The sequence below is a fragment of the Chelonia mydas genome, chromosome 1 (genome assembly GCF_015237465.2).
Source record: "Chelonia mydas isolate rCheMyd1 chromosome 1, rCheMyd1.pri.v2, whole genome shotgun sequence".
Classification (NCBI taxonomy): Eukaryota; Metazoa; Chordata; order Testudines; family Cheloniidae; genus Chelonia; species Chelonia mydas.
The window spans coordinates 222,490,302-222,505,490 of record NC_057849.1 but is presented as its reverse complement, the minus strand read 5'-3'; the positions used below and the strand labels follow the sequence as shown (position 1 = coordinate 222,505,490).

The 15,189-nt window shown below is 42.4% G+C and overlaps 1 protein-coding gene across 6 annotated transcripts in view; it reads left to right on the top strand.

The window, feature by feature from the left end:
- BCL2L14 (BCL2 like 14) overlaps positions 1 to 15,189 on the top strand; it is a 51,530-nt gene that overhangs the window by 27,142 nt on the left and 9,199 nt on the right. For 3 of the 6 annotated variants that reach the window (XM_043534218.1, XM_043534177.1, XM_043534263.1), the window contains exons 2-3: positions 450 to 570; positions 12,429 to 12,865. In XM_043534218.1, coding sequence (XP_043390153.1) covers positions 12,436 to 12,865 — 430 coding nt within the window. In that variant the 5' untranslated portion in view covers positions 450 to 570; positions 12,429 to 12,435. Of the gene's footprint in view, positions 1 to 276; positions 571 to 11,358; positions 11,470 to 12,428; positions 12,866 to 15,189 lie in introns of those variants that run through there. The other 3 variants (XM_043534089.1, XM_043534047.1, XM_007056936.4) reach the window with 3 other exon arrangements.

The following is a 15,189-nucleotide window of genomic DNA, read 5'->3' as shown; positions in this document are numbered from 1 at the left end:
ATCTTCTGTGGCCTTTGAGTAAATACAAGTGAAAAAGAAAAAAATTATTTATTTCATATCTTTCTTAATTTGTAGGAGTATCCCCCGAATTATTATGAAAAGAAAAGTACTTTATCAACATGGTGGTGCAATCTGACCTAAATTGGTGAGAAATGGCCTTGAATCAGATAAGGGTGCAAATGTTTGCCCCAGGGAACGGTAGCTGCCGCAGACTTTTTGCTTCCCTATTGTAAATTGTATCTTTTTCAGGAAAGTCACATGGGCACCATCAGCCCCACCCCCTAGCTGCTCTTAATGTAAACTGGAAGATTTCTAGAGTACCTCTGATTATAAGGAAGTGAAAGACACTCTCTCAAGTGCAGCTCTGCCCTTATTTGAAGCATGTAAGCAAATGTTTTAACAAAAGGCTGAAATTTTAAAATAAAAACATTACCCCCTTTTGTTTGAAGGAAAGCCAGGAAGATTACAAGACTCAACTGGTTTTAACAGGAAAGAAATAGTGACCGGAAAAACATAAGGAAGTGCTCAGCTCAAGAGACTTTAAGCCTGTTGGTGCAACTTCGGCTGAAGGTAAAAACAAAGCTAAAATAATAATTTATGCTAATCTTTTTTCCCCCCTCCACTTGGTTTTCTGTTAGACTATGCTGGGCCATTTCTGACTATCTGAACCATCAAGTGTTGTAAATGTGAACTTCATTCATATAGAGATGTAACTGTTTATAATATATTAGTGAAACAACTGTTCCATTTTGTTCTTTTTAACTCAGTACTTTGTCATTTTAAAAAAAAATGATTGGGCTAGAAATGGAAAAAGCTGGAGGTCCCGTGGGATCATTAGAACCAAAATATTCAGAGCTCTTACACAACTGGCTTACAAAACTTGTGACAACGTTACTCAGTGTGCTTTAAAAGTTAGTTCTGCTTGTCTAGCTAAAGAGGGCAAAGTTCTCCTCTACAATCCATGCTGTGTATACCTGTTGCATGTAGAACTTTAATTCATGTCAATGGAAGATTCACCCAGTGAATTCATGCAGAATGTGCATCTTTACCTCCTTGTTTTGTGAGACCAGCTCAGATCTCAAAGGCTACACAGGTTCCAGCTGGGTCAATAATTGCATGTGGGATTTCTCCATCTCTAACCAAAATGATCTTTTAAATCCTGCAACTTAGAAGTGGTGGTGATTCATTCTTCTCTCTGAGTAATAATCACTAAACCAGGCCCCAGAATGGAATTAATGATCACTGTGAAGTTGAAGATTTGATTTATTGGCTGTGGCATAAATATGAACTCTTAACCAGTTATGAGTGTATTGAAAGTAAATTTGTATGTCCCGTTTAAGCTGTCTGTCTCCTTTAGAGCCTGTGACCTTCCCTTCAGCTCTGAGTATGGGAAGTTTCTCCTGAACAGCCATAAACTAGGCAGGGAATTTCTCCTCTTCTGTGAGGAATATACCTGAAAGCATGTTCCTGTAGCCTAGATTTGTTGTATGTCCGTTTTTCTCCTGACTCATTAAAGAGCCAGTGGAGGTTTGCATAAAAATAGGAGTGTTTAACTTTAGTGTCCTGGTGAAATTCAACTTTTGTTAATTCTAAATAACCCCTTCAGTTGGGGGTTAGATAAGATGTCCTTAACTTCCTGGCCTAAAAAGCTGCTGCGTTCTATCCAGAACGAACTGTGTGCCCGTATTAGGGGAAGCTGATGCTTGCCTACCTCATAGGGATGTTATAGCTGACTTTAATGTTTGTAAAGTGGGTTGAAATTCTTGGATGAAGGCTACTGTATAAGCAGTGCTTTGATACCTCAGCAATGGGCGCTCTAGAAATACAAAATGGCATTGCTTCCAGTCCTCCTTTACTGGCAGGAGCAATGTTGGCATGTTATGGGGGCTTTTAAGATGGCAGGGTGGTGGGCTTATAAGGGATAGTGTTCTGAAAGAAGTCTAAGAACTGCCCACCCCTTTAAAAACAAAACAAAAACTCTGATGCCCAATTCTGCTTTCAGTTACGTTAGACTGTGAATCCGCATGTAAACAGCGGCAGAACTGAATGAAAGAAAAAAGCATGTGTGAGCATGTGATGATTCAGTGAGAGAAATTGTTATCTAGTCAGTTTTTACTGCGCTGCCTTTTATTTAAGTTTTGTTTTTCAAAACAGGTTTCACAGTAAATCATCCAAGCTTCTTGTATAACCCGAGAAGTGAAGCAATAAGATATAGATTAGAAATCAGAACTGGACTTCTTAGTCTATCTTTTTACCTTATGTCTGGGTTAGGGACTGTCTAGAACTCTGTGTACAGCGCCTAGCACAATGGGGCCCCAAAGTGCTACTGTAATTCAGATACATACGGGAAAAATAACAAATGCAAGAAATAGAGGATCTTTCTCTGGAAAAATAAACAAACCCTTCATTCCCAAATGGAACTGTTCTTTAATAAAGGAAAGGCAGAACAGCACCATACTAAAAGGAAAGGCAAATTAAATATTTGTTATCCTATTCTGACACTTCAGTGCAGTAACAGCGCAAGACTCAAAGCCCACATATCATTTCCACATCAATAACAATGAGGAGAAGGTAGTCCTACAGAGCAGTGCAGATCATTTCGGAACTGGGTCCATTCAAACAAAACGGATTGTGTAATGGATGCTAGAGTGGATTATACTGTTCAGCTATTAGATGGAAATGTGTAAAATACCTTATTTAAACTAACTCAGCCATAGCTGGCACAGCATTAAAGGATCTTGTGATGAACACATCTGGTGTGGCTATAAGCAAGCTCTGTGGCTGGTCCATGTCTGGTACAGAGGAACATGACCTAGAGGGGAGTAGTGAGAAGGAAAAGAAAGGTGTGTGGTGGCTTTGTTTTTTCTAAACTTCTGACTACCGCATTGGAGAGACTGAAACTGGAATATTGTGTCCAGTTCTGGTGTCCACATTTTAAAAGCTATATTGAGAAACTGGAAAGGATACAGAGACAGACACACACATGATTTGAGGGCTACAAAAAATATGTTGGAGCAAGAGATTTAAAGAGCTTCATTTGCTACACTTGATCTAAAAGAGGATCAAGAGGTGACTTGTTTAAAGTGCACAAATATCTTTATGCGGAGAAAATACTGGGTAAGAAAGAGCTCTTTTAATCTTGCAGAGAACGATCTAACAAGAACCAATGGCGGGTAGGTAAAACCAAAACAACTCAAATTTTAAAAAAGCACAAATTTTTAACCGTGAGGGTGATTAACCATTGGAACAAAACACCAGTGGAAGTGGTGGATCTTCCATCCCTTGGTGTCTTCAGATTAAGACTGGATGCTTTTCTGGAAAACCTGTTAGCCAAACACAAGTTATCGAGCTCAGTACAGGGGGAACTAGGTGAAATCTATGGCCAGGGTTATGCAGGTGGTCAACACATGATTTAATGGTGCCTTCTGGCCTTAGAATCAATTAATTTCATTCATAGTGTTGCCAAACTCAAGCTTACCAAAATAATTATAAATAACACACATTTTAGTGGGGGTAGGGGGTGGGGAGTCTTTTGATGGGGGGGGGGGTTGTTTTTTTCCTTTGTCATCTTCCTTTGTCTTTCAGACTCTAGTGTGCAGTTACTTCACACTTCCAAGCTTTTCTCTGTAATTGTGATGGCTAGAAACTTCTTTTACATTTTAAAAAAAACAAAACAAAAAAGAGCGGAGGTTCATATGGGGTTTAAAACAATACCTACCTGATATCACAAGACTTGTGATTCATATCATGAGAGTAGGCAACATGTCAGCCAGTTCATGGAAAGTACATGACATGACATTTTTTTTCAGCAGAATTTAAAAAAAAAAAAAAAGGGCGGGGGGGGGGGCTAGAGGAAAATAAAGAAGAGGGAAGTAAACATTGTGTCCGCTCAGATGCCTGTGAACTCCAGAAACTTTGAAAAACAAGGCCAGACAGACCGAGAATGAGCCAATACCAGGTCTCTTCAAACCATCCTCCATAAAAACACTTCCTGTTTCCTCCAAGATACTTAAATTCCAGCAAAGCCTAGAGAATAATGTACCGGTTCTGGTTTCAGCTTCTCTCAGGGATTCCTGAGCATGAGTAAAGACAAATACACCCATTAAAAAGCCGTCTTTTCAGAAACTCTCATCTAAAAGCAGTTCCTAAGGAAATGAGCTCTCTCATGCGACAGGGCTGATGAGCTCTCTGTTCAGAGCCCACCTGCGATGGTCAAGAAGTGACATGGTAATGAAGAGGGAAGTATTCTGTAAACAACAACTCTAAACCACAAATTGACTTGACACTTTCAGCTAAACAGTGTAATAAACTAATTATATATTATTTCCCTTTTTTTTTAAACCTACCAAGACCTGGCTTTAGGTGCTCTCCCTGCCACTTGCAGTAGTGACTTTTTTGATGCGTAAAGCAATTTAGGGAATGTGGCTTCTCACTTTCGGGGCTTGGCTTCACTGTTTTAAGCTGAGTTATAACTCGAGTTACCCCAACTCCAGTCCCATCCACACACAAAATGCTTGGGTGACATGGTGTTTTTAACTCAGGTAGGCTGGCCAATTGCGGGGAGATAAGCTACTACATGAGTGAGCACTACTAGTTGGCAGCTTACACAGCTACTCTGTAGGGTGGACACAGGTGAACACTGCTAGTCCTCCAGTACTTTTCCATATTTCCCCCTACATGTCCAGAAAGGACAGACAAGTTTTCCTACAATTCACTGAGAGAGAATTCATGGAGCAGTACAGCTTAGTGCAGTACAAAGATCCATGGAATGCACCTCCCAGAAGTCCTAGCAACACATACGAGTGAGTACAGCACCAGCGTAGACTCACCTCGTGTGTTATCTGGGAGTGTGTCTGGTCTGACTCAAGCAAGGCTGACTCAAACGTAGATAACTCAGATTAATGCTGCAGTGAAGACCTGTCCTAGGTGCTAGGACATATCAGGAAGGAATAAATTCCCAGGTCAGATTGGCAGAGACCCTGAGGATTTTTCGCCTTCCTCTGTGGCATGGGGAATGAGTCACTTGCTGGTTTCAGCTAGAGTAAATGGTGTATTCACTGTAACTCGACATCTTTAAATCAAGATTTGAAGACTTCAGTATCTCAGCCAGAGGTTATTTGCCTATTACAGGGGTGCGTGAGGCTCTGGTGACATGCGATGTGCAGGAAGTGAGACCAGATCACGATGGTCCCTTCTGACCTTAAAGTCTGTGAGTCTGTCTTCAGGAGACCAAGTGCTGAAACCTAGTGTTAGGTCACATCTAATGCAAGATGCTGCTTCTCTTGAAATCCTTTCCATGACCCTTAGATCTCTCCTGTTACTGACCTTGTGAGATGGTGATAATCCTGAAGAGTCCCCAAACTGATACAACTTTATGCCAAAAGGGCCCGTCATAAATAGTCCTGTTGACTTCAGAGGGGCTAGTCTCATAAGCAAAGCTGCTGCATCAGGCCCAGAACTGATGAATGGGCTGATTCTTTTACATGTTGGGTTCTTCCAGGATGAAAGTTGTTAGGTGCATACGAGCTTGTTTGCAGGAATCTGAAAGAGTGAGGTCCTCTCTAGACCCTCCTTCTGTAGGGGGGAGAAATAGTCTATTATATATCCTCCAACTTTGAGATGTAAAACAAAGGTCCTGGCCATCTCATGTTAAGAGGAACACATGGCAACTTCACTGTCTCCGCTGACAGGAGGGTTATTTATAATATATTTTGTAACTAGTTTTTTGCCTGGAGAAAACTTCCCCCATCTTGTCAAATCTTGGGGAGCAATCTTGTCTCCCATTTTAACCGTATCTTATTGCTCCAGTCATTCTCAGAAGCCAGGATGCATCCTTCCAGTTGAGGAAGCCATGTCTGCATCCCTGCCCCACATGCAATGGATGGGATAACTGAGAACCAGGCCCTTGTGTCTACCCAATTCCTTTCCCATCTTCAGAGTCTCTCACAACAGTTAGAATTCCTTCCTTCATTTCTGTTTCTTACATGTGTTTGCAATTCTTACCTCCTCTCCATCTGGTTTAATTGCTCCTTATCTGATGTCTTTCTGCCTCTATCCTGATGGCTTTTTAGATTGGTTTCTATTGTAAACTCAGTGGCTCATGTCCTTAAGAGCAGCCTTTAGAGCCCATTTCTAAACAGCTCAGCCAGTGCCCTAGAGTCTATGGTGCAGCATTTGTAGGCATTGTATTTACTGCGGGCAGTAGCTACTTGGTGCAGATAGGGACTAGTGTCCTCTTTTTTTCCTATATCCCAGCTGCCTCATCTCTGCCCAGTAAATAGTTCAGAGTCTCTCTTGTGTTTGGTGTTCATGAAGAATTGGGGAAGGTAGGATATAAATGACTTACTAGTTCACAGAAGTCTGGGAAATCATGCATGTGCACACATAAGATAGACACTATGGCTGGAAACACTTTTTTTTTTTTTATCTGATCCCTCTTCCCTCACCCCCCACCTCCCCAACTGTTATGATTCTTTCTCTCCGTGGCTTGCATTATTATTTAAATGTTTTCGGACCCAGCACTGACCTCTCTTTCCATAGCTTTAAAGACTCTAGTGATTTCCTGAAGTAGTGGCTGAATTGGGTCTTTCCCCTCTGATGAAAAGCATAAGGTCTAAAATGAAATATGATTTTGAGCTGCAATATACACACAGGTAATGGGGGCTGTAGGTTTGTAAACTAGAACTGGACCCGAGTTACAAAGTCTATACCCACATTTCTCTGAAATTCCTAGTTATTTGGATATGTGGTTTTGGTTTAGGCCAATCTCTGTTGTTAATATTTCCAGTCTTCAGAGGTGGTTGGGGAGGTTGTTTTGCCTCAACAAAAACCCTTAAAATCCAGTGCAACATCAGAGTACTTTCTAAGCTGCTCCTCTTTTTCAAATCTGACTAGTCCAGAGGTGGGCAAACTACAGCCCATGGGACCGTCCTGCCCGGCCCCTGAGCTCCTCGCCCGGGAGGCTAGTCCCCAGCCCCTCCCCCGCTGTCCCCCCTCAGGGGGCGGTTGGATAGGGCAGAGGTTCGGGGGGGGGCAGTCAGGGGACAGGGAGGGTTGGATAGGGGGTGGGGTCCTGGGGAGGGTTGGGGGGGGGGGATCCCGGGAGGGGGCGGTCAGGGGACAAGGAGCAGGGGGGGTTGGATGGGTTGGGGGTTTTGAGGGGGGCAGGAAGTGGGGGGGACAGGTAGTGGGCAGGGGCCAGGCTGTTTGGGGAGGCACAGCCTTCCCTACCCAGCTCTCCATTCAGTTTCGCACCGTGATGTGGCCCTTGGGCCAAAAAGTTTGCCCACCCCTGGACAAGTCCGTAACCTGACATCCTTGCTCAAGACATTGGCAAGTGCATAAAGCTAAAACAGAGCAATACGTGGAGGTCGGTTGCCTGTATTTCTTATTCCAATGCAGTCATTTCACTGTGAGGACTCTGCACTTCTCTTGCATAGACAAAACTCCAAGGCAACAGTGGGCAGGAGTGAAATGCTTCGAGTTCCTTGGGACTCTGGCAATATCCTGCCCTGCATGATAAACAGCCTACATTTTTGCCTGGGCTGAAGGCCCAGTGACTGTTTCAAGGTCTAATAGTTTGCAAGCCACTAGGTGCAGAGGTGGCTGTTATAGGTCATTGGAAAGCTGAGACTCGTGGATTTCCAAGGACACTTCACATGCCAATGAGGAGTCAACCACCGAAGTTGTATGAAGGAAGCTTGTTTAACTTCAGTGGGCAATTGTAGGACCTCTTGAATAGGAAATTATTAACATATCAGCAGTAGCGTGGAATTCAAACAGTGTATCAGACATTTTTCCTGGGAGAGGCATCACAGACAAGATATCAAAGTTAATCTGCAACTTTCTTTGCTACGTTTTTAGTTAGTTAAAGGTTGATGATAAAAGTATGGTGGGGGGGTGGAAATAATGCAGTACATTAGGTGACAAGTTTGCTATTATACCTCATGTTCTCTGACTACCAGCGCAGAGAAGCACAATCGACAGACTAATACAAATGCTTTCAGGACCTTTTCTAAGCATGTGTCCCAGGCAGCACCTGCACCCATCTGCCATTACTGAGTGGAAAGATGCAGAGGCTGGTGGTCTTTTCCCATACACTAAGGAGAAAGGATTGGTGTCTGCCTGAACTGGGTTTGGAAGCAGGTCTACTGTGGCCTCTGTTTGTAGCACAGCATTCTGGCCTGCAATCCAGCCACTGAGTCCCTCCCGCACACACAGCGAGGTTGCTGTACCTGTTACCAGTGGAGGTGCTGAAGATTTAGAAATTCAGCTGATGTAAATCAACACAGCTCCACTGTCTTCAGTGGAGCTATGCTGGTTTACACCAGTGGAGATCTGGCCTTCAGTACACATTATAGCATCAATTTATTATTATTTACTATTATTATTTAAATCTCAGGCTGTATTGACCTGAGGTCAAAAAGTTTTCCAAAGACCACAACTGACTGAAAAACGAATGTCCATTTGATTACACATGGTAGTACCAAAACAGGACATCCTAATCACACATTTCACTGCTAAATGGAGAGGCACATAATAGACTGGCTTGTGCCCAAAGGGTAGGAGTTTCAAAAGAGCCTAGGGACGTTAGCTGCCTCACTCCCGTTGACTCTCCCTGGCAGTTAGCACTTTGTGTGGCTTTTGCCAATGGTGCCCTAATGAACATCCAATGTCGGAGTTAGATATCATAGTGGGAACACAGTAGCACTAATATTGAATAAAAAGGAGGGAATAGTTAGATGCCAACATGAAAGGCCTGGCAGTTGGAAAGGACTAACTTGAATTTGTTTAAGTTCCATATTCTTATTTGAATATGTACGCGTCACTCACCTGCAGAAGTAGCAGATGTCCGAGGCCTTTGCAGATCAGCTTCCCAGGGGAGAGGAAATCTGTGATGTGAGGCCCAGGGTATAGAGTATGTATAACTTTGTATAATTAATGCTATATACAGCAGTCCTTGGACAGAGGTGGTCACAACCAGCATGAGGCTAGCCCCCTTTTCCAGAGAAATCATCACAGGAACCAATGCCCACCTCCCAAGGAACATCTTTTTCTCAGGATTTCTCTTTAGTTAGAGAGATTAAAACAGGAAGCAAACTTCTTTGCTGCTTCTCTACAGCAGCCACATGGAAACCACAACAGTAAACCAACAACAATGTGGCATTTTTCCAAATCTGAAAACTTGCTTGTACGCTAAAATCTTGCAAGACTCTGTGTAACAGTGCCATTGTGTGACCCAGCCATAATAGTGCCTGTGCAAGCGAGAGGCTCACTTCATAGAACTTCCCCTCCAGTGTTCCAGCTGAACACCCTAGCCAAGTAATTGGGATGATGATAGAAATTTTCATATGGCTTTCTGCGGGGCAGCTGTTCAGTCACTTGCTTCCATTCGTTCCTGTTGTTGCTCTGGGTTTATAGAGGTCAGGAGGGAAACGAGCCCAGTGACAAGCACAAGTAATGGAGTGTTTCATGCTGAAAGGGATGATAGAATGATAAACAACAATGGATAGAGCAGCTGAAAGACCACAGGCAGTGTGTGTGTCTAGCTGCACCAGTTCCCCAACAGAGGAGAGGATACAATAACTAGGCACCACTGTATCAGCCATTCAAAAATCATGATTTTAAAAACTAACAAATATGGGGTTCATATTTTATTTGCCTTCCTGGCTGGAGCCTTTAGAGTTTACATTTTCAGACCTTTCTCTACAAACTAGGGCTGTCAAGCGATTAAAAAAAATTAATTGTGATTAATTGCACTGTTAAACAATAATAGAATACCATATATTTAAATATTTTGGTGTCTTCTACTCTTTCAAATATATTTGATTTCAATTACAACACAGAATACAAAGTGTACAGTGCTCACTTTATATTTTTTTTACAAGTATTTTGCACTGTAAAAAATCAAGAGGTTTTTTCAGTTCACCTAATACCAGTACTGTGATGCAATCTCTTTTTATCATTAAAGTTGAACTTACAAATGTAGAATTATTTCAAAAAAACTTTTATTTTTTAATGTAAAATTTTAGAGCCTGCAAGTCCACTCAGTCCTACTTCTTGTTCAGCCAATCACTCAGACAAACAAGTTTGTTTACATTTGCAAGAGATAATGCTGCCCGCTTCTTGTTTACAATGTCCTTTGAAAGTGAGAACAGGTATTTTCAGGGCACTGTTGTAGCCAGTGTCACAAGATATTTACATGGCAGAAGTGCTAAAGATTCATATGTCCCTTGATGCTTCAACCACAATTCCAGAGGACATGCGTCCATGCTGATGACGGGTTCTGCTTGATAACAATCCAAAGTAGTGCAGACCAACGCATGTTCATTTTCATCCTGAGTCAGATGCCACCAGCAGAAGGTAGATTTTTCTTTTTTGTTTCAGGTTCTGTAGTTTCCGCATTGGAGTGTTGCTCTTTTCAGACTTCTGAAAGCATGCGCCACACCTCGTCCCTCTCAGATTTTTGGAATGCACTTCAGATTCTTAAACCTTGGGTCGAGTGCTGTAGCTATCTTTAGAAATCTCACATTGGTACCTTCTTTCACTGTAGATTTCACAAAATGCAAAGTGTTCTTAAAATGAACAAAATGTGCTGGGTCATTGTCTGAGACTGCTATAACATGAAATACATGGCAGAATACGGGTAAAACAGTGCAGGGGCCATACAATTCTCCCCCAAGTAGTTCAGTCACAAATTAACGCATTTTTTTTTTTTTAACGAGAGTCATCAGCATGGAAGCATGTTCTCTGGAATTGTGACCAAAGCGTGAAGGGCCATAAGAATGTTTAGCATATCTGGCACGTAAATACCTTGCAATGCCAGCTACAAAAGTGCCATGCAAATGCCTCTTCTCACTTTTTGGTGACATTGTAAATAAGAAGCGGGCAGTATTATATCCTGTAAATGTAAACAAATTAGTGATTGGCTGAACAAGAAGTAGGACTGAGTGAACTTGTAGACTGTGACGTTTTATATTGTTTTTGAGTGCAGTTATGTTACACACACAAATCTACATTTGTAAGCTGCACTTTTACAACAAAGATTGCAGTACTTGTATGAGATGAATTGAAAAATACTATTTTATCACTTTCACAGTGCAAATATTTGTAATTAATATACGCTTTGATTTCAATTACAACACAATATACACGAAAATGTAGAAAAACATCTACAATATTTAATTTTTAATTGGTATTCTATTTAACAGTGCGATTAATCATGATTAATTTTTTTGAGTTAATAGCATGAGTTAACTCTGATTAATCAACAGCCTTACTACAAACATGACAGCTAGAAGCTTCCATTTAAAAAAAAAAAAACAAAACTGAGATTCTTATATCACTTGATGAATTCAGGAGCTCGGGAACTCCAAATACCATGAGGCTCGCATTAACATCATAAGAGTTGGCAACACTGCAAAGTTTTATAGTTGGGGAGGGGCTGATGGAACCCAGCAGAGAGTGGAGGTAAGGTGGATTTAGTGAAATTTGCACATAGGATGCGCTTTAGTTAACTGAAACCTTTTCTTCCATCACATCCTTGTGAGAATCAGTATTAATATAACAACCTTTCCTGTTTCCTGCATTCTACCCAAAGTTAACAGCTTCCCAATTGCATCTGGTATCTCTCGCACCCATCTCCAAGCCACCCATGCTAGGAATTGCCACCCAGTTTGACATACACAAAGTTCCTTTTTCTCCTCCTCCACAATAGTTCTGAAAATTCAGCTGTTCCAAGGAGCATCCTCTCAACAATGACCATGTGCCACTTTGCTTGTTCACTGTACTGTAACTATTTATTTGTGCCTTTAGGTGGTAAGATCTTTGCATCAGGGACCCTGCCTAGCATAGAAATATTCCTATATTGCATAGGATTAGAAGGGGCTTCCTAGGTCATTAAGTCCAATCCTGTGCTATCACAGACAACTCTATCTTTTTAAGCCCATTAAATAAACTTATCAAGCTCTATGTCAAAACTAGCGAGGTTATTTGCTCCCATTGGAATGCTATCCCAGAAATGTGGCAAATGTTACCTCCTGTAAAGCACCATGTACATTTGCATCAACTTAGAAAAATAACATGCAGAAAGTTTCTGGCAAAAACATCCCCTTGCCTGAATGATATTCCAGGGACCATGTTAGGGTAGCCAAATCCAATTCAAGCCAACATAAAAAAATGAGAGAGAGGGAGCATGCTGTAGTGGCTCCTTGCCCCCTGGGATCCGTTCTTCCAGATCTAGGAAGTTGCTTGGACAAGCCACTCAACCACTCTGTAAAAGAATACTCCCCTGGCTCACAGGTGCTGTGAGGTTTAAGTCATTGAAGTTTGTAAGTGCTTTGGTGAAAGGCTCTCTAGTATTATTCAGAATTAACAAAATTGGTGTGCTCCCTAAGCCATTAAGACTAACAAGGAATATGTCCTTTTAGGGGCAAGATGAAGTCAACCAGTGACGCCAACATGGAAGAGATCTCTCTGGAGGATGAGGACAGAGACACCGTGGAATACAAAGTTCTTATGGCCTATGCCCAGCGGCGTCTCTCTGTGAGTAAATACGGGCAACTTCTGGAAAGGGAGGCGAAGACCTTGAAAGGATCGACTACAGAGAGAGGGGAAAGGGAAGACATCCCTCAAGCCAATGAGGGTGAGAGACACCAAGAATTGTCAGTCCAGGACAAAGGGCCCGCTGCCCAACGTAAAAAGCAAAGGAAGAAAAAGTTCATGCAGAGATGCCTGCTGCTTTTCTCCTGTGCCAGAGGAGAGAAGGAGAAGGGCCCACAGGAGCTAGCCACAAACCAAGACACTGTGAATAGGTATGGTTTAAAGTTGCAGATGGCACTCCAGACCTCTTCTCCAGAGTCAGAAGGTGGGTGCCTGAATAGTTTCTCTTTCTGTCTCCAGTACCTTTTTCATGCTGGTTTCTGTTTCTCTCCTAAATAGCTTATTGATGGCTGATAATGCTGCCTTTCTCCTTTACTTGTTAATATATTCTTTCATGCCAGCTGTGGGAATAAAATTGCCAGTCCTGGTCCCTAAATAAAAAAAAGAGTAGATTCATGCTTGTAATATACCTTTTAGTCTCCACACTGAACCTATACACTGGCCATGAATATCCTGCCATAATTGTACAATTGCACAGATTTGCTTTTCCAAGCACTAGTTTATTGTTCCCTGAACTTGGCTAAAGAATGTAATGAAGAGTAGTTTAAGAAAAACAATAGATGTGGGCCAGACTGCAGTCTCCTATGGTAAAATCAGCAAAGAGAGGGCTGAGAGGGACTCATCCAAGGGGTCTACTCAAGCAGTTTTCCTCATAGAATCATAGGATTGGAAGGGGTCATCTAGTCTAGTCGCCTACACTCATGGCAGGACTAAGTATTTGGCCATCTGTGGCAGGTGTTTGTCTAACCTGCTCTTAAAAATCTCCGACGAAGGATATTCCACAACCTCACTGGGCAATTTATTCCAATGCTTAACCACCCTGACAGTTCGGAAGTTTTTCCAAATGTCCAACCTAAAGCTCTCTTGCTGCAATTTAAGCCCATTGCTCCTTGTCCTATCCTCAGAGGTTCAGGAGAACAATTTTTCTCCCTCCTTCTTGTAACAACCTTTTATGTACTTGAGAACTGTTATCATGTCCCCTCTGTCTTCTCTTCCCCAGACTAAACAAACCCAATATTTTCAGTCTTTCCTCATAGGTCATGTTTTCTAGACCTTTTAATAATTTTTGTTCTTCTCTGAACTTTCTCCAATTTGTTCACATCTTTCCTGAAATGTAGCACCCAGAACTGGACACACTACTCCAGTTGAGGCCTAATCAGCACAGAGTAGAGTGGAAGAATTACTACTTGTGTCTTGCTTGCAACACTCCTGCTAATACATCCCAGAACGATATTTGCGTGTGGTGTGTTTTTTTTGTTTTTGGTTTTTTTGTTTGTTTTTGCAGCGTTATATTGTTAACTCATTTTAGTTGGTGATCCACTGTGACCCCCCGATCTTCTTCTGCAGCATCTATTCTAGGCCATCATTTCCCATTTTCTGTGTGCAATTGATTGTTCCTTCCTAAGCAGAGTACTTTGCATTTGTCCTTTATTGAATGTCATCCTATTTTCTTCAGACCATTTCTCCAGTTTGTTCAGATCATTTTGAATTTTAATCCTATCCTCCAAACCACTTGCAACCCCTCCCAGCTTGGTATCCTCCGCAAACTTTATAAAAGGACTCTCTGCCATTATCTAAATCACTGATGAAGATATTGAACAGAACCAGACCCAGAACCAATCCCTGTAGGACCTCACTCGTTATGCCCTTCCAGCATGACTGTGAACCACTGATAACTACCTTCTGGGAACGATTTTCCAACCACTTATGCACCCATCTTGTTGTAGCTCTATCTAAGTTGTACTTCCCTAGTTTGTTTGCAAAGGTAATTTTGCTGGCTCTGCACCCCCAGTGTCCTCTACTCCCTGGCATCATAGTTGAAATAGAAACACTGTACCAAGGCTTTTCTAACTTCTCCCACAGCAGCCACCATTACTACAGGATCCCTCTTAAAAGGGGTTCCCTACTGAAGAGGGAGGGCAAGGTAACACAGCCCCCAGCTGGGTGCCTTCTCCTGAGGAATCTCCATGGGACCCCAGAAAGATATGGGTCACGTTCCCAGCCCCACCCCCATCCAGTGCAGGCCTACCACCTGTCCCAGGGATCCCAACCCTACAGAGAGCTCTCCATGGGGTCTTGAGAAGAGGGAACAGTGCCACAGAAGTGGCGGAGCCTACCCTCCTCTGACCAGTAGGCAGGAAAGCTGCATGTGGAGGGTGCTTATCTCCATGCTCAGATTTAGCGGGCCACTCTCTGGCCCATTATCAGTGATTTATCATACACCCAGTATCCAAAGGCTGTCTCTTAGATAAGGTGCTGTGTCATGGCTGATGAGACTCCACCAGGTCTCCACAGGCAACTAGCTCCTGCCCTAGAGCACAAGGGTCAAGATAGGTGATAGAATGGCCTGGTTTACCAGGTGTATCCACTGCTTGCAAGGTGGCCCCAGTGTTCTACTCAGAATAAGACACTTGTCCCATCTTCAGTATTATTGGCCGAATTACATCCTGTGGTGGTAGTCATTGCCTTCTCCCCCTTTGCTATATTTACAGGGCCTCCTAAAACAACCCATAACTCACATCTCCAATC